The 18538-nt window shown below is 40.3% G+C and overlaps 1 protein-coding gene across 3 annotated transcripts in view; it reads left to right on the forward strand.

Annotated features, from left to right (window-relative positions):
- Window positions 1-18538, forward strand: part of fancl (FA complementation group L) — a 25605-nt gene continuing 7067 nt past the window's right edge. The window contains exons 1-10 of one of the 3 annotated variants that reach the window (XM_046401728.1): window positions 1-394; window positions 990-1048; window positions 1204-1264; window positions 1790-1846; window positions 2660-2757; window positions 10032-10128; window positions 11574-11648; window positions 12347-12415; window positions 17606-17756; window positions 17944-18027. In XM_046401728.1, the coding sequence (XP_046257684.1) occupies window positions 308-394; window positions 990-1048; window positions 1204-1264; window positions 1790-1846; window positions 2660-2757; window positions 10032-10128; window positions 11574-11648; window positions 12347-12415; window positions 17606-17756; window positions 17944-18027 (838 nt within the window). In that variant the 5' untranslated portion in view covers window positions 1-307. The remainder of the gene's footprint in view (window positions 395-989; window positions 1049-1203; window positions 1265-1789; window positions 1847-2659; window positions 2758-10031; window positions 10129-11573; window positions 11649-12346; window positions 12416-17605; window positions 17757-17943; window positions 18028-18538) is intronic. The other 2 variants (XM_046401729.1, XM_046401730.1) reach the window with 2 other exon arrangements.

Below are 18538 nucleotides of genomic sequence, written 5' to 3' on the forward strand. Positions count from 1 at the left end.
TAAGTCATTGAAAGCAGCAGCATGACGTAGCCTGTTTTGTTTTCCATGGCGCGATGTGGTTTCAGTCTCAACTTTGCATGCAGCTCTGGCTTAAACCAAGTTACTCTTTGTAAATTCTGCGATTTAACAACCTTAGCTGAATTACCGAGGTTCAAATGTTTGATTTAGACTTTCGACTTATTTGAAAATCTTAAAAACTGTCTTAGTTTTCCCTGTCAGGCTCGACAACGTTAGCTAAGGAAGCGGTCTTCCTGGTCTGACTGAAAGCTCCACTAATTTAGCTAACGTTAAGATTAGCTTAGGTGAGATGGAGAGTTCACTGGTAAAAGACAACCCACTCCTTATACCTCTCAACAAGGAGAAAACTGTGTATGACGGGTTCATCACAGTCCAGGTATGTGGGATTTTCTTCCCAGTTAAAGCAATGATATTTCAAACTCCATTCAAATAACTGTCAATTTAAAGTTTCCTCGATAAGGTCAGATTTGCATGCCTAGTTGAATAATCTTCAGACATTTCGGGAATGTCTTTGGAACGTTGCTAATTTCGGCAAACGTATAATTCTTGGACACTGTAAAATTAGAAAAACTTTGTCAGCTTTCATTAGTGTCCTGCAGGCTGACTAACTTTGCAACGTAACGATAGCTAACGTTACCACTACGTTGTCCCGTTAGCATTGCTTGGACACAACAGTGAAGTAGAATGTTTGTTGTTCCGTGGGTGATCTGTGCTGAATTGAAGAGCTGATACTAGTGATCCTGATATTCGGAAAGGTTTTGTTGTAACTGATGTTTATTTTGCCAACAAGGGCAGGAACTTTATATTGTTACATTTCTAAATGAAGTTTGGCAGCACCGTATAACTTTTCTTCTCAGTCAGTTCTAAAGGTTAATAGACAATCAGCTGTCTACTGCTAGCTCTCGTGACTGTTACAGTAGTCAATTGCCTTCTAATATTGTTTTCCGCATGTCACACTATGATTCTCACAGGAGCGAGACTTCAGACTGAGACTAGTGCTGCCACCAGACCGCCAGCTTGTACGGGCCAGGTATAAACTATCATCTCACCTTCTTTTTACAAGATGCCTACCCAGATATATGGATGATGTCAGAAATCACGCTGCTTTTACAAATTGGTATGATGTGAAGAAAGTAACCTAGTGTGTTTTAGGTTTTGTAACAATGTATAACTTTGTTCTTGCAGACTGCACTGCTGTTGGCAGTTGAAACACCTGTTGCGTGGGTATGAACACATTGTGAAACAGGTAATCTCTTTAAAACTCTTTCTGCAGCACTGAACTCTGTGTTGTATTTTGTGGGAAAATGCATCATACTTTCTATGTGTTAAATCTGCCAGCTCTTACTGCAATTAGATCGACTGTTCTGTTCTTTTTCATATTTTTTGTCATGTCATTTTGTCTGCCTTGCCTGTTCTGTGCATCATGCTTGGCATCATTCTTGTACTCTCTGTCACCCATCAGGCTCGCCTCACTCACAAGGAGAGAAAAATATTTTTCACTGTTTAATTAACATCGCCTGGAAAATGTCCCTATTTGTTATGTGGCCCCTCAGGGTTATTTGGATGAGATTGATATTTCACCCCGGGCTGCAAAGTTCATTATTTTCACAGCCTTTAAGCTATCATTAATTATTAAAGCTGGTGGCAGCCCCCATTAATCACAAACACTGTGTTTGATTTGAATGGCTGGCTAGAGGAAAAAAATAGACAGTGTCACTTCATTATCCTTCCATTCAAGGATGTCTTTTCTCTCTTGTTTGACTTCTTGCAGAGGCTGCAGCAGTCGGCTGATCTTGTCAGTTTCGTTCTCGAGCTGAAGACTGTCTTGGTAAGGAGAAGTATGACACAGTGGTTAGCGCGGTCACTTTGACATTGTTGCTTTATAAATAGAAAGTAAATGGGAACTAGAGCTGGAGTGATAACTCGATTAATCGATGAGTCGATTGAAAGAAAATGAATTGCCAGTTATTTTGATAATTGATGAGTCTTGTCAGTCATTTTTCAAAAAAAAAAGTCAAACATTTACTGGTTCCAGCTTCTTAAATGTAAGGATTTGCTGCTTTTCTTTGTTATTTATGAAGAGGAAGATGAAGAATATTTGGGTTTTGGACTGTTGATTAGACGAAAGATGCAATTTTTCATCATTTTATAGATTAAATGACTAATTGTGAAAATAATTGTCAGATTAACTGATTATGCAAATGAAATATGAATTAATTACAGTTAGTTTCAGCCCTAATAGGGACCTTCAGGAACTAACAAAAGCCTTGATTGTGAGGTATACATGTACGCATATATGAAAATTAAATGAAGGAAAACTGGTGTCAGCCTGTGTGCTTGCCCCATAACAAAAGCATGATACTTATTGGCCCTCATTCAGTTTTGCTGTACTTATTGCTTTTAGTAGAAAGATAATGGTGAAGTGTGGTTGTGTTGTGATGATGTGCATAGTAATCTTGGCTTAAAATAATGATTAAAAAAAAGTGAAAATATAAAAGTGTAAAAATATATTTATATCTGCACCTTTGTTTTGCTATCCTTGTGCTGCTGTGACAATGAGGATTTCTCCACTGCGGGACTAATGAAGGCCTTTCTTATCTTATCTTATTTTATCTTATCAACGTTTTCTCTGTCGTTGCAGGAAGTGCGTCTGAAGAGCTTCCCCGAGTGCCGCTCCATCCCGCCTCCACAGTATTACTCTCAACTCATTTCTGAGATGGAGACCCTTGGGTGGGCCAAGTAAGTGACTACTATGAGCACTGACACTGTATTTGTAACAAGGTTTTAAAGGAACATAAGCCGCTAAGCCATCAAATGTTGGGAACATGGCTGTGAAGAGATGATTAAAAGCTGTTGATGATGCTGCCGATTTTGTTATTTTTTTTTAAAATGTTCATCAGTATGCTATGGTAATCCCCTAGAATCTAAAATCTTTGTTTTATGTTTAAAACTAAAATATAATGTTAAACCTTCTGCACCGGCCATTTATTATTTTTACAATTTTCTCCTTAATGAGAAGTAAAAACAGTGAGGTGTCTTTTACCAGCGAACTCTGTAAGCAATTAACTGCTTATCAAAATTATCGCAGATTAATTTTATGTTGTTGGGCTAATTGACAAATAGTTTAATTAAGTAATCGTTTAAGCTCTTCTTCACATATCTGACAAAGGGTTCCGTCTGCACTAGCTGTCTCTCAGCTCTGTCTGCTCTCACTCCTCTTAAAAAAATGCTCAGTTTGGTCCGTTTGGGGTCCGTGTTCGCCCATTTTTGGTATTTGATGGATGATGTTATGTTTTGTTGGGTTTTTACTTTATCATTGGGACAAACTAACCAGAGCTGCTGGACACAATGAATACACTTCCTGTTTCCTAAATTTGAAACCTCAATATAAGTTTTTTTTTTAAAGTAGAGTCTGCAGTCAGTTTAATCCAGCTGAAACCATGCTGTCATCAGTAAGATGCAGTGTGCTGAGTCTTCATTCCATTTGTGTACTTGTATAAACAGTAAATGCTATGCAGCCCCCCCACCAGCTGATAAGACTGTCAGTATCTGATGTCAAATACAAATTCGATGAAATTCTGTGAAAATGACAGAAATTATATCACTACATGAAAATACAGTTTTATTTGAGTCTAATTTTACTCTGTTGGACTACAAGCACCAGTTACTGTCTTTGATGTTAAGGTTAAGTGTTCAACGTGTTCTACATGTTCAAAGTGCGCTGCTATAACTACTGCAAATTTGTATTTGTTTCAGTCTTTAGTTAACAAAATGGTCCACTGATTTCATGCAAACCAACTGAGCCAGTATATGTCAGGTGTAGGTGAAACGAGCTAGCAGCATGCGGCTAGTCGTTGCGGCAGACACCCAGATATAGCTGATTAGCTCAGCAGCACAGTGAGATGCCTCCTTGTGTTTTGTTGTGATGCACTAGAGCTGATAAATGTGCACACAGTAGCATATACCAACCCACTGAAGTTGGTGCACTTGCTGTCTCTTACAGGTTACAATGTTTTAGTATGAAGCCTTGTTCTGATCCACTCAGGTTTGTACTGTTAAAGTTACTGAATTACATTGTTAGTACAAGTTAGCACTTCCTGTATCCATGTGAAATTTAAATCCCTTTAGGGTTTCTGTGGACAGAAAGCCTTCACTTAACAAACATATTGTGGAAAATTCACTGAGCTGCAAAATGCCCATATGAAGCTGCTGCCATCTTTTCTCAAACTGTATTGAGAAGTAAGTATTTAATATTATGATGCTAAACTTTAGATGAAGAAAAATGACCGTGAATGGTTGTTGTTAGAAATAAAACCTATGTAATATAAAACTAGTTTGAAAATTTGTGCATCGGCCCAACCGCAGTGGGGATGCTAAAACTCCCTGCATTTTCACATTCTGTAGCTTGCTGAATGTGAATTGGTCAGAGTGCAAGGGAGGATTTCAGCTATGTTCGACCTTCCCTCATTACATGTTTGGTAAGAAACAAGGATTCAGGCTTGTATTTTCTTGCTGAGTTTATCATGTGGTTTTCAAGGGATGCAGTGCCACTGAATGTACACTGTCGTTTCAATTGGCTTACGGTCAGTATGAAGTGATAATCAAATAATTCTTTTGTCCTAATAAGGACTGTGGCGATGTTCTTACTCCCACTTTCATGGTCCCAGGATACTCTCAAAGTAATTTGTCTACAGAGTAGCTGGCTGATAGAGCATGTTTTGCCAGTGAGCTGCATATCAGCTCCCTTTTCTCTGTAGAGGCTACATAAGGAACTTTGTAGCTTCTGCTGTACACCTCAGAGTTTGTGGGCCAAAAATAGGCAATTGTATGCAGCTCACAGACAGAAGGAAAAACCAGACACAAGGAAAAGTTATTGTTGAAACTGAAAGTTATTGGTATAGATCTGACTTGTGTGTATTTTCCCCAGAGGAAAGATTACCATACCGAGGTGTGTGTGTATATATATATATATATACACACACACATATATATACATATATATATATATGTATGTATATATGGCTCGATACCTCTGCTGCTTTAAACGGCTTTATGGAGCAGTGCTTGTTTTTCCCCCAGCAGTCTAAAGCGATTGGAAAGCGTGCAACAACACAGCTCCACATTAACAAATGGCTCTTAATGACTTCCTTATTTTTAGTTATTGAGTTATAGCTGAATCCAGGTCACATTTAATAACTCTCAGCCCACGTGTGGTGACAGGCCTGGCTAATACTGTCGTTGCAGTTGTCAGGAGAGAAGGAGGAGGAGGAGGGGGCGGTGGTGGCGGTTAGCTATTCTCCTCCAGCTCGGATTAAGCCTTGACTACTACACTCATTTTCCACTTCCCTATTAATGACCATGGCTACAATTATGATATTAGCAAAATGCAAATGGCTCTAATTGAAGACTCTCAGGTTGTAATAGGAGAAGTAGGGGTGGGGGTGTGGGGGGGGTGAAGGTATGCTTTATGCTGGAAATGGGACTAACATCATTTTCAGTGTCGAGTTACGGTTAGGAGGCATTATACACAGTGGGCCTCAATCTCCAAAGCACTCGAGATTCGCTTAGCGTCTTAATTGGTATGGGCCGTGCTAATAGCCACCAGGGGTTTTCAGCTGTAATTCTATCTGCTGATTGGGCCAGGTAAGTGAGTCTTTCACTTTCCATGCGTCTCCATTTCTGCTTTTGAGAGTGTGGTCATCTTAATTGGCTGGAGATGGCATACCATGTGTTAATTAATGGAAAATGAGGTCAAGTAGGTCAGCCGCCATCACTCGGTGGCACCAGAACGTGGCCCTGGAAGCTCTGGGGCTCATTACGGGCACAGCTGGCACTCCATGTTCACAGCCTCTCAATGTATGTACAGAGCGCCGTCTCTCCTCACAGTGTTATCACTCTGTCACACTGTGTTGCTGGTCTTCTGAGGCCAGTTATATCTGATCTCTGACTGCAGGACTCTGTTGGGCCAACCAGGCCCAGGGCTGAGGGATGAAATTCTTTCTAACGTGTATTTATTTTTTTTTTAATCACATTTATTGCATTATGAGCTAATAAATGACTCCTAGAATCATGTGATATAAATGCAGTGAAAATCCAAATAGTATTGGGTTTTTTGCAGTTATGTCCTGGTTTGCACAGTTGGACTGCAAACCAAGCTAATTGATAAATAGGAGTCTGTGATTCAATAAGACCAGTGTATTTTTTGTGTACTCATGTATATACGTTGCATGTGTGCATGTGACTTACATTGTCCTCTATCTGCTCTAGCGTATCTCGTGCATGCCATCATTTTGCATGTGAATTTTTCATGCAGCACACAAGCTCTACATATGTGTTGATCTCACCATTCATTAATCACTTTGCACACACATACGCAAGCACACATGTGTGTGCTATGCGCTGTCTGGAAGCAGCTCACTTGGCTGTGAAGTTGCAAATGGGATGCTCTCATCAGTCTTCCCAGCAGGACGTCTGACTGTCACGCTGTTTCTATCATGGCCAAGTAGGGGCGGCAGCTAGTCTCTGCTACCCTGGGTTTGAGACCTCAGAGGAAAGGAGATGTGTGTGAGTGATGCACTGACTTTTTCCACTGCAGACACTCTTTGTAAAGTACTAAACCTTGAAAGCTGGTTGATGCAGAGTACTGGTTTGACTTTTACAGAATGAAATAAGTGGTGCAACTTATCAACTTAATGAAATCCATCTGAATATTATGTCTTTTATGTAATTTTTTTTTTTTACATTCTGCTCAATTATTGTTTTACAACTTTAATATCCATTTGGAAATTGACTATTTGCCAGCCCTAGTTCTTATTTTTCCTTAACTCTTTAACCCCCACTGCCCTGGTGATGGTTTTACTTAAGTTTATCTCATCTTAAATGTACCTATCATGCATTGGATTCTTTGTATTGCTTGTCCATCCCGTTGTCATTAATGTAATATCGAGGAAACACTTTCTTTGAAATTGGCAGAAATGTCCATTTGGACTCAAGTAGGAACTGATTAGATTTTGGTGGCCAAAAGTAAAAATGTGAAGGTCACTCTATCCTCATAAGACACATTTTTAGACACAACTCAAGAATTCATATGCTAATTATGACAAAATTTCACAGTGAGGTCTAATTTAAAACAATACAATACCTGCTTTTGGTAATATTGAAAGTACCAAAGCTATAAATACGTATATACATATATATTGTAGGACTCTAAATTTGTTTACATGTACTGTAAATAGTACTATAAGACTGTACAGATTTACAACATTATAACTGTGTAGGTATGTGCTTAGTGACTTTTCCTGTATTCAGCACTGTGTACAGGTTATCACTTAGAGTAAATTAATAATTGTAAAAGTAAAATTACCACATCAAAATCCTTAAAATGGCAACTGCTCCTTCTTTCTCTTTAAAAATTCCAGAATATGCGAATATTTTTTTTCTAACAAGTTTGACTGTTGGACTCGTGTCCTTTTTCACTGCAAAATGCACTCATTATAATGATAACATGCAGCGATTTACCCTGGTGTCATTATTGAGATAAAAGTAAAACTAAAAGAGAAGAAGATTTTTAGAGAACTGGCATTCTTTTGATTCATGCACTTGCAGACCACCAGCACTTTCAACAATTCAACTTCTTATTTCTTTATTTCTTCAACTGGATGCTTGTCACTTCCTTCACCTGCAGAGGTTGATTAACCAGTGTCACTTGACAGATTTGTGTATTTTTTTTTTTCTTTTAGTGCTAACAGATATTTATGTGCCTGTATTCTTTGTAAATGTGTACCCCGAGGATGTAAAGTGAACTGGATATCATCTGTTCAAGAAATTCTGAGCTGCTGCAAGATCATTTTGGATTACACCCCGTATCAGTGTTGATGCATCTCCAAAATGCTGCATGGTGAGAGGTGTGTGTTTGTGTGTGTGTGTATGTGTGTGCGTGTGTGGTTGTTATAGGGGCAGGCAGGGCAATGTGTTAGGGGGATTTAAATATGCAGATGGGGTTTAGAGATAGAGAGCTGGGGGGTGAAAGTGAGTAAGCTTTGGAGCAGGAATTTATCAGGTCAGCTTGCATTAAAGGGACACAGAGTAGAATTAGTGTGATCATGATATTGTGTGTTTGGATGTGTAGATGTTAGTATGCGTATGACACTTGAGCACTGTTGCCCTTCGCCCGCGTTTGATTGCAAGTGTTTGAGCGAACAGACACTTTTACGAATCGGGCACATCCGACTCCGTCTCTCATCATTCCATCACTTCCCTAAGTGTGTGTGTGTCATTCCTGGGCACACTGCTCACATCACTCCTCTCTAACACACTCCATAAATCCTCAGCAGATATACAGCCATGTCAGCCTCGGCAAAGAGCGTCCATCGTAATGCTGTAAATCTGGACGAGGACTGTCCAAATCCTGTGTCTCAGATCAGGCGTTAGTCTTCAGGTCTCAGTAGACTAGAGAGGGACTTGAGAGGGGGAGGAACTGCCTCCTTCATAGTGTGCTGGAGCAGCAGTAAATCTGACAATGTTTTGTCCTCAGCCTCAATAGGCTATAATTAGCTCAGGGCGGAGTGGGGCTGATTTACAGGTTGACTCAAGCTTGAAAATATGAACCCATCCTAAGGTCGGGGGGAGACACATAATTTTACAAGAACTTCAATCCGACTCTTGTAACTGCCAAAGTCCTTGTGGTGTTAGTATTCCACTCTTTTTACTCAAATAGTGGTTAAGGGACGTTGACTGTCTGTTCCTGTTCCTGTCAGTCAGTTGTTCAGTCAGGAAAATCAAACTGCCTTTAAGAAAGCTCTAAACCCACACTTCAGGCAACTTTGACACAGTGACTGCAACATTAATGTCCTCATTTCATCATTAACATTTCTGCTTACATTAGTATATTAGAACACTGAATTAAGTACTTGGATGAAGCCTCTTGAAAATGAAGCTTGAACACTTGAATGAGTAACTTTGGGGATAAAGGGGGTGAATGGGAGGTCTGAAGAGTATGAAACTGCTATAAAAAGCCACCAGAAAACACCTGCTGCAACCCATACTGCTCTGTATTCACATCAGGAAAAAAAGGTTTATTTACTTTGGAATTCAGGTACTTCTGCAGTCTTAAATTGAACTTGTTTGACCCTGTAGAAACCCCGTTTCAACATTTTGGAAGGTTTTTTTTTTTTTAAAGCAGCACACGGTGAGTCTTGTCCCTTTGGGTCATGACAGGCTAATATAACAAACTATTTACTAGAGTTTTTGGCGCTTTATGAAGTTGAAATGGCGTATATGATTGTAAATAGTCGCCTATTTACACATCCAACAGACTTTGTTGCACTTGACCAACTATATTTTGTAGTTTCATGTGGAGAAAATCCCCAACTCTTGCTTTGTGGCAGAGTTTCTCCAAAAGCATTTAGGTGATTAAGAAACAGAACACTAAGAACTGCAAAACTCCAACATTGTCTGGAGCAGTTTGCCATAAGTTTAAGAGCGAGGCGATAAGATTAAACATGACAATTAACTTAAGTCGTTTTTGTTATTTGATTACCACTAATAAATAATTGAATGGTTGTGCATTGTGCAGTTAACAGAGTGTACATGCAGTCAGCGTGTTGGCTTACAGCTTTTTAGAAAGCAGGAGGTTTTTGTGGTTATTCAGTGGAAATAGTCCTCACAGCCTCATCACATTTGGATTTGTTATATGTGATTTGTTGTACTCCTCCGTTAGAGCATTAAAATGGCACTTGCTGGAGAAGAATGCAAATTAGACTTCAGAGAAGAAAAGCCTGGAGTTATGTCTTACATGTTTTGGGGCATGTATGGAGCTGTAGCCTGATGTAATGTCACAGTGTCTGTACTGTCCCCCAGTGATAAATCTAAAGGAAGAGTTGATGTCTCAGTGTTGCTCTCTGCAGCTGTGATTAACGATGGCTGATGGCTGATGTCAGTTTTTAGAGTTATGTGTACTCTTCTCTGTGAATGGTCATTTATTGTGTATGTATTGTGTGTGTGTTCATTTTCAGGCTGCTCTTCATAGACACAGAGTTTCAAACATTGAAACTAAAGGCAGAGGACTCCTCTGGAAGACAGCACATTCTCACTGTTAAACTCAAGTCTAAGGTGAGATGCGCTCTCTCTCTCCTTTGTTCACAGAAACACACACACACACACACGATTTACTGTACTGAAAATTATGCACCATCAAATGGAACACTCGCTTGATTTTGACCTATAGCCAATCTAAATCCGACTTCGCCGAACTCGTATGGGATGTTCAATTTGCTGATAGTAAATCAGATTTACATCTGCTCCCCTAAATCTAGGTCGAACTGGAGAGGGTGTGGAGAGACATGATAACCCACTGTGACTGAGATGTAGCACAGATAAAACATCTCCACATAGACCTCAGCATGAAAACCTTCCTCCTATGCACAGAGAAAACCAATACACCCACGCTCATCTGCATAGCTGCCGTCTCTGCTCGCCGCTGTTGAGAGAAGACACAAAACCTTTAGCTGTTGTAGCTAAAGGTAAATGTAGCAGTGTAATACAGGGAGTTTAAAATATTTGCATGTCACAGTTCTCTAAATTGTCTGGTGAGATGTGACAGAGTATGTTTAGTGGTACTTTGTCCCAGGAACACATAACAGGTTAGTTTGATTTTAGAATCAATTTGAAGATGCATCTAGAAAAGCCCTCTAGTAGTCAGAGTGCATGAGAATATACCTCTACATTCTCAATCCCATATCTGATAATTTTATATGAATTCAGCTATTGTGACGGTAAAGAGCCCGTCATGTTGTTGGTAACTTCCTCTAACGGGTAGGAGTCCCTGGGCCCCCTTATGAGAACCACTACTCTATCGTGAGCTGATATTAACATTAAAGGATAATTCCATTTTATTACAAAGTGGCTCCAATTTTCATAGTTCAGCAAAGTTATTTTCACAGTGTCATTGTTACAGCAAAGTGTTGAAAAAGACACATAAAGTACCACTATATATACATAGGCCCCAAGTTTAAAAATACCACAGTTTCTCTACATTCATCCACTGTGAACTTTTTCGACAGTTTTGGACAATAATTTTACTGTAATGTCTCCACATTTCTTCATCTACGCTATTAACAGCAAATTAAATTTCATCATCATTTCATGTTCTTTCCAAGCACGACTGGAAGCTGGAGGTATTGTGATTGTAAAATGTAAAAACATTTGCAACAAATTGTAGTTGCCATTTTTAAAAATATTTTATTTTACTATCGTACGATAGATATTTACTAAGTAATAGTAACAGCATAAAGTATGTTTCTGTGTCTGAAACTCTTTTCTTAAGATCTTGGTCAGAATGGGAATTTAGTAGCTGGCTGGAGTGTAACTATCTCACAGTGGGGTCGCGTATTCTAGGCATAGTGACTGAGTGGCATGGTGAGGTGGTGCTTGCCTAAGCCCAGCTGACATCCACTGGGGAAAAGGGAGGGTGGTGGGACCCCACTCTGTGCCCACCTGCCCACCTGGCCCTCATCACCCCTCTGGCACCAGGTAAAAAATAGCTCCCTGTGTTCCAGCTGCTTCCACCAGATCCGGTGACAGGTCATTGCTCGCCAGGCACAGTTAGGGAGGAGGCAGCACTTGGACGGCAGGTGAGTGAGTTAGAGAGGAAAGGACGGAGAGTAGCTCGATGCTGAAGGTGAACAGAGAGAGGAAATGTGAGACAAACAAACGACCGCAGATCACTGAAAGTCACTGTCACAAATGTCGCAAAATGATCAGGTGAGAAGGAAATGAAACAGGAAAAAGAACTGTAAAGACTGGGACTGGGTATCGAATCAAATTTCAAGAATAGATTCGATTCTGATTCTCAAGATTCAGAATCGATTACCACGATCCGATCTGATCCGATTCGAGTCGCAACATGTGGTTCCTGAGGTTGATCGTATTTCTACTATACTTCACTTCCATTGGGCATTCCTTGCAAATCTCTTTGCTTTTGTCAAGCTTATCTTTCTCTTTGTCATTTCTGACCCGAAATGGTGCCAGATAGTAACTTTGAACGTTTCAGGCGTTTTCAAATCCAGGGCTTGGCTAATGTTATCACCAGTGTCCGACGCTATTTTGACTGTTTTGATAACTTCAGACTACACGCGCATGCGTGAATTCAGTGACGCGACTAGTGGGGTTAAAGTTCACCTGGGAAAAATGTATTTAAAAAATCACAGGAAACCGAGGCTGTGGTGCCTTGCTTCCTGTTGGAGATTTGAAGATGTGATTCAAAAGATCAGTTCGCTTTTACTTTGAAATGTCTTCATTTGAGCTACAGTCCCATCTTGTACACCCACAGCACCCTGCAGAGGCCCCTGAATGCTCAGCTGACCTGCCAGTGCCTCTGGCTATCACCTGGACACCACAGGTATGTATTTGTACATGTGCATTGGCGCTGTATCTGCCAAAACTTGTTTTCCATCTCAATATTGACTTTTTGCTTCACCTTTGAAAGGCTAAGAGCAGTTTTTTTCATAGCGGGGTTGATAGAAGTGCTTTATGTTCACAAAATTGAACGTGTGCTGTCTTAGAAATTAAAATTTGTTTAATAATAAAAATACACATTTGTGAAAATGTACGGAAACGCTGTGAAAACGTGGCAAAAAAGAAATCAAACTAATACCACAAGAATTAAAACTGAACATTGAATGAAACATTAATGACCTATTTCAGAGGTCAGCAAACTTGTAAAAGCCAAGCTGCTGTATATTGTTTTTAAAGATTCACTTCATTTCATGCAGCTTGTGTCTGTATTCATTTGATGAGCTTGTCATAACATTTCCTGTCAATCAGACAAGGTCTACTCTAATGAAGGCCTGAATTAAAAAATTTTGTGCTTTACTGTGTAACCTGTTTAGTACACAGTAAAGCACAAAAATTTCTAATTAAAAAAAAGGTTGCTCTTGTCCTAAGGATGTCGCATTTTTAACTTTTATTAACTTCATTCGACTCAAGCTCCCCTCATCCAGTCATAGGTGTTGCAAAAGCTCTCGAAGTTCTTAATTGTATGTGGAGGCTTGCAAATACTTACTCAGTTGTAGAACACACGACACATGAATGTTGCTGTATGTTTGATTTCAGAAGTGGGATGGATACAATGAAGTCAGGTGATTTTCAATATAAAAATCATTTTTAAACTGAAAGTATGTCAGTGCAGTAAGAAAAGAAAATCTCTGTTGTAGAAGCTTGTTTACACCACGTAGTCTTAATCAGCAGATGGAGTTCATCCATTTCAAATTCAAATTTGTTTGAGTACCTGAAGGACTTGGCTTAAAGGTTGAGGTTCAGACTTCACCCTTGACCTCAGAAACGGCAGCAGATATCAATGCTGTTGCCTTTCTTTTACAAAATCCTGGTATAAAGCAAATCACAATGAAACTAGTCATTGTGCTTCCTATAATAATGATAGTCCAAAAAAAATAATGCTAAATTGTTGTGTTATTCATGCAGTGAATGTACTTAGAATCACATTTAGTTTGATGTAGGCAGATTAGTGCTTTTTCAGCTCTTTATCTCTGGCTGCACAAAGGGTTGGAGGACTCCGCCGGCCAAACTGAAAACTTATCCAGCCCGAGTAAAGAGTTGCAGCTGCAGCAAGAAGGCTTTGCTGTGTGTTTCTTGTATCAAATAACATGTAGGAGAAAATTCCAGCAGCCAAGCAGTAATATAGAATCTCTGTAAGCACTTGTTAAACACCATAATCTCTTAATGCAAAACTCTAAATTCAATCTTAAGGCCTTCACCAAAAACAGAGAAGGGCAAACTGATATATTTACAAACACTCTTCTCTCATCTGTAGCTTGGAGGCCGAACAGTCAAGCGGACACAGTTTAGCGGGATTTTAGTAAGAAAAATAAACCGAAGCTGTACGTGATGAGGATGTGCAGCCGCCATCATCACCCCCAGTGCGAGTGATGCCCTTGCACCGGTGACACAAATGTAGCTGTAATCTGCCTTGTGATTTATTTTTCAATAATCACGCAACTTGTCCTTTATTATCCTTTATGTGCTCCGTGTTTCATGTCGGTAAATAACAATGCCAAATTCAATTGCCGTCACTTAGTGCATTTGTAAAAGGTCATGGTAGAAAGACATCTCATTTCAAGGCCACACATTTCCAGCTGTTATGTTGTGATAATCTGTCATGCCCGGTCTGTCATATGATTTATTTGTCAGAGGATATTTTTGAGATTTTTTTTTTTTTTTGCTCAAATGTGGACGAGGATGTTTCATGTTTCCCTTTAATGTTTTGCAGTGTGACGTTTTGAGGCCCTCTGAGACTCAAACTGTGATTAGGGACTACGCAAATACACTTGACTCATCCTGTGCTGCCTATTGCATAATTTGACAAAACACTTCTTCCACCTGCCGTATGAAGATGTTTTCTTTCAGCCCCTCAAATGCAGTCCACCGTAATTGGCATGAAACTGTTTTGATGTAAAAACCAGCTGTGCGATCTTTGTGTCTCTCTGCTTCCTCATTATTGTTGTTTGTTTGTTGTTTGCAGTCTCTCTTCTTGCACCCACGACTCGGCTCGTCATCTGTGTCTCTGCACTCTTAGTCTGTGTGTCCACTGCACGCCGCGCAAACAGTTGCTTTTCACATTACAAAAACACACTACTGATCCATATCTGAGCGTTTCACCGGACTTTTCCTCCTGATGTTATGATATATAACAGGAGGATGCTCTGTGTGTGTTGAGGACGGCGAAGGCAAAAATCAGAGAGAGGAGGGAACAGGGAAAAAGAGAACTTGAGCACAGAGATGCGTGTGTGTGTGTGTGTGTGTGCTGTTGAGCTGATACATGGCAGGCGTACAGTGAGGACCAGCTTAGAACAGCGCTACCGTATGGAGCCTGTCTGCCTGCTGGGTCGTTGATGGATCTCTCCTACACTGCAACATGAAGTGTGTGTGCATGTGCGTATACATTTGTGTGTGTGTGTGTGCTTGCATCTGTTCCAAGTGCGTTTTTTTGTCTGATGTGTGAGGAGTGTGTGTTTGTATGTGTGTGTGTGTGGCGGGGGGAAGGGCCTGTCTGTCGGCAGTCCTGACATGTTCATTTGAATGAGTAATTATTGCCTGCTCTGTTGCAGGGCCAAGACATGCCACTCTGTGCATTTGTGTGGAACTAGAATGGGCAGAGAAATAAACCTGTGTGTGTGTGTGTGTGTGTGTGTGTGTGTGCAGTTTATGTCCTTTGTGTTGGCAGAATACACAAAGGTGATTTTTAACAACTAAAAAGTGCATGAATTAAGAAATTGAGGAGGTTTTGGACACCAGAACCTCCACTGAACACACATCATAACTGGGCTCAAAGTCCTGCCTGTGTGTGTGTGCTTGTGTGTTTTCCTGTGTCCAGGCACTGTTATAGAGTTTCATGAATTTGAATAATAGGCCTTTTTAAAATTCATGGCTGATACTTGAGATGTAAAACTGTCATTAGTATGCCTAAAACTTGTGATCTTCATTATTGATCAGTCACTTAATCTGCTGATTAATTCTCTAATCCATTGCGCTGTCTATAAAATGTAAAAAGTAACCACAGATATAGTAAATTCATGTAGATTTCTTCAGATTCTGCTCGCACAGGTCATAGAAAATACCGATAATGTTAACTTCAGCAGCTTGTTTGTTCTCTGACCTGTGATCTGTTCATCTCTAGACCAATGGGAATAGACTCTTCTACGGTCCGATGGTGCATTCAGTGACAAACTAAACTTACTGATCATTTTACCCGGTTTAGTTTTGTACTTAGCCGCCTCCATGTCTTCTATAGAGAGAATACAGTAATGTTGGCAAACTTCAATTTATTATTATTATTGCACATATTCTACATGGATAAAATAACTGTTTTCTCATTATAAATGGCAGATTAAGTGTTGTCTTGTCTTTAAGGAAAAAACCTGCATAGGGAGAGAGTAGTCTGAAGCTGTGGGGATTCATCATCATCATTATTTTATTTTACAATAATGAATGAATAATTCTTAAATCCTTTGTAAATCAAAAGCTGCTTAGTGAGAAAAGAACTGATTGAAAATGGGTTAAAACAGTGAAGTTTAATAGCATCCATGCAAAGAGGAGTGAATTCTTTCAGCATGGCTGCTTTTAAGAGCTAAATTGAGGTCAGACGGAGATAGCATAAATAGATAATATCTCAGCTCATATTCAGTCTCTTTCATACTTTCTTCAGCCTTCCGCTCTCACTCGTGTTCTTCTCACAGATACAGCAGGAATTCAATTACCAGCTCTTCTTCATTTTTTTTTTTTTCCTTCTGAACTGGGCCGAGCGTAGTTATCCTGAGCTGTAACCATAATCATGCCACTGGCATTAATTGGGCTGTAATTGCCGAGGCTCTCAGCACCTGGACGATGCTTAATTGTGTGCACTGTGCTGGCACAATGACCCATAATTTTTGGTTCATTTTTTTCTCCTAATTTTTTCCCCCTCATTCCATCTGTATTGCTCTCTAACACCTCTATCAGCCTCCCTTTCTCTTTTGTGTGTGTGTGCGTGTGTGTGAGCAGGCGTACGTGTCTTAAGCAGTTGATGTCTTCTTACCAGTTGGTCAGTTGCTATCTGCACTTTCAGTTCACTCCAGTTTCCTCAAATTTGGTACACACCCAGCATTTGGTTGCATCAAAAAATTTACAGATGCTCAGTGTGGTGTTTTGATAAACTAATAATGAAATGAACGGATTTTGAACTCAAAACAGCGACAGTGTGCTTGGTAGCCATTGTACTTGCTCTGCTCAGATTTTGTTTTTATTTATTTCTCTGCACTATTTTATTCTACTCTTTTGTGCTTGTGTTTTCCTCATCTACTTGGCCAAGAGCTATCCTAAAACATGCTGGCCCAAAGACACAAACAAAGCACAGAGGGAAATGCTCAGGCCTGGGTACATTGTCCACCCTTGCCCAGTAACCCACTAGCCTTTATCCAGCCTCTAGAGAACAAGCTGGATGTCCTAAGGGCCAGGACAAACAGACACACACACAGGAAACATGGCTGGCCTCTCGGTACCAGGCCACGCCATTCAGCCATGGAAAGGACAGTAGACTGGTCTAACAACCAACAAGCATTTAACACAATCATCCCCTTCAGTCACAAATGACAAAAGACCTAGGACCTAACTCCACCCTGTGCCAGTGGATCCTCAGCTGGCTGATGGGCAGACCCCAGGCGGTGCATATGGTCAACCACACACAAGGATGTGTCCCGGACCATCTTTCTGTACTTCTTCTTCTACGCGTGACTGCGCGGCCCACCTGATGCCACCACCAGCACCAAGTTTGCTGATGACATAGCCATCATGTCATCAACTACATGACACTACACATTATGTCATATTTTTATATGTCGTGTTTAAAAATGAATCAAAGTTGGAAACTGAACTGCGGATAACTTGCAATGAAACAAGTGGCATTTACAGTTTGTTCAGTAACAATGAAGAGAAGGTTTATGTTCACAGTCAACAGAATCTTCACTGCTGTTGGGGCACTTCAGAATTCTCTAGTCTTGTATGTGACTGCTGTGCATGTTCTGCTCTTGTTTGTTAGAGTACTCTGGACCTGCTTTACAGTCAGTTCCTGCTGGTTTTGGAGTCCTTGACCAAATTCTGGGACATCCTGGACGAGATTGACACCAAGACGTGGATTCTGGAGCCTGAAAAACCGAGCCGATCAGACACGATGAGGCGGATCGCCATCGGTACTGCACACAGTACAAGTCAGACAGTTTCAGTGTAAAAGCCAGCATCATGTACTTGGTAGTGTCTCCCTGGACTCGAAGGGTCGATATTAATCACACAGCTCATCAATGCTAGTTAATCACACTAATCAGTCCATATGAGCCCGGGCATTTTTTTTTTGTTGTACATCCCCATCTGTGTTCACAGGAAACAACGTGTCCATCAAAGTGGAGGTGGATCCCAGGCACCCTGAGATGCTGCCAGAGTGCTGCCTGCTGGGAGCCGAACATGGTGGGTAGGACCCCAGAGACATGGCAACGCTTGAAAGTGTGTTTTCAGGCAGTGCGTCAGCGTGAGAAGTGTATCCGCACTCATACACACCCAATACTGACACACCGGATTATGTGAAATCCTCTCCTCATTACAGAGGAGTTATCCGCTACCCATGAGGTTTGTGAGTAAATTGTTTCTTAATGTAGTACTTTCTGATGAAATAGTACGGGAGGCTCGGTGATTTAGTGACTAGTTGTGAGTCTAACCTAAATTCCTAAGGTCATTATGTCAAGCAGGCGAGTGAATTTGGTTTTAGAAGTGAGTCTGACAAATTGAAATCGGAAGTCCTTCCACCAGACAAAAAAATAAATAAATAAATAAATGAAATGCACAATATTTATAAACATTTGAATTAAGCAAGCTGTAACACATTAGAATGATATTGAGATATGTGATTCCCATAAGTGGTAACAAAATAATTTCAGTCATTTTAACACTGAAAGCTATTTTGTTTCGTTGATGGAGAACT

This window comes from Scatophagus argus, chromosome 10 (assembly GCF_020382885.2).
Source record: "Scatophagus argus isolate fScaArg1 chromosome 10, fScaArg1.pri, whole genome shotgun sequence".
NCBI classification, from domain to species: domain Eukaryota; kingdom Metazoa; phylum Chordata; class Actinopteri; family Scatophagidae; genus Scatophagus; species Scatophagus argus.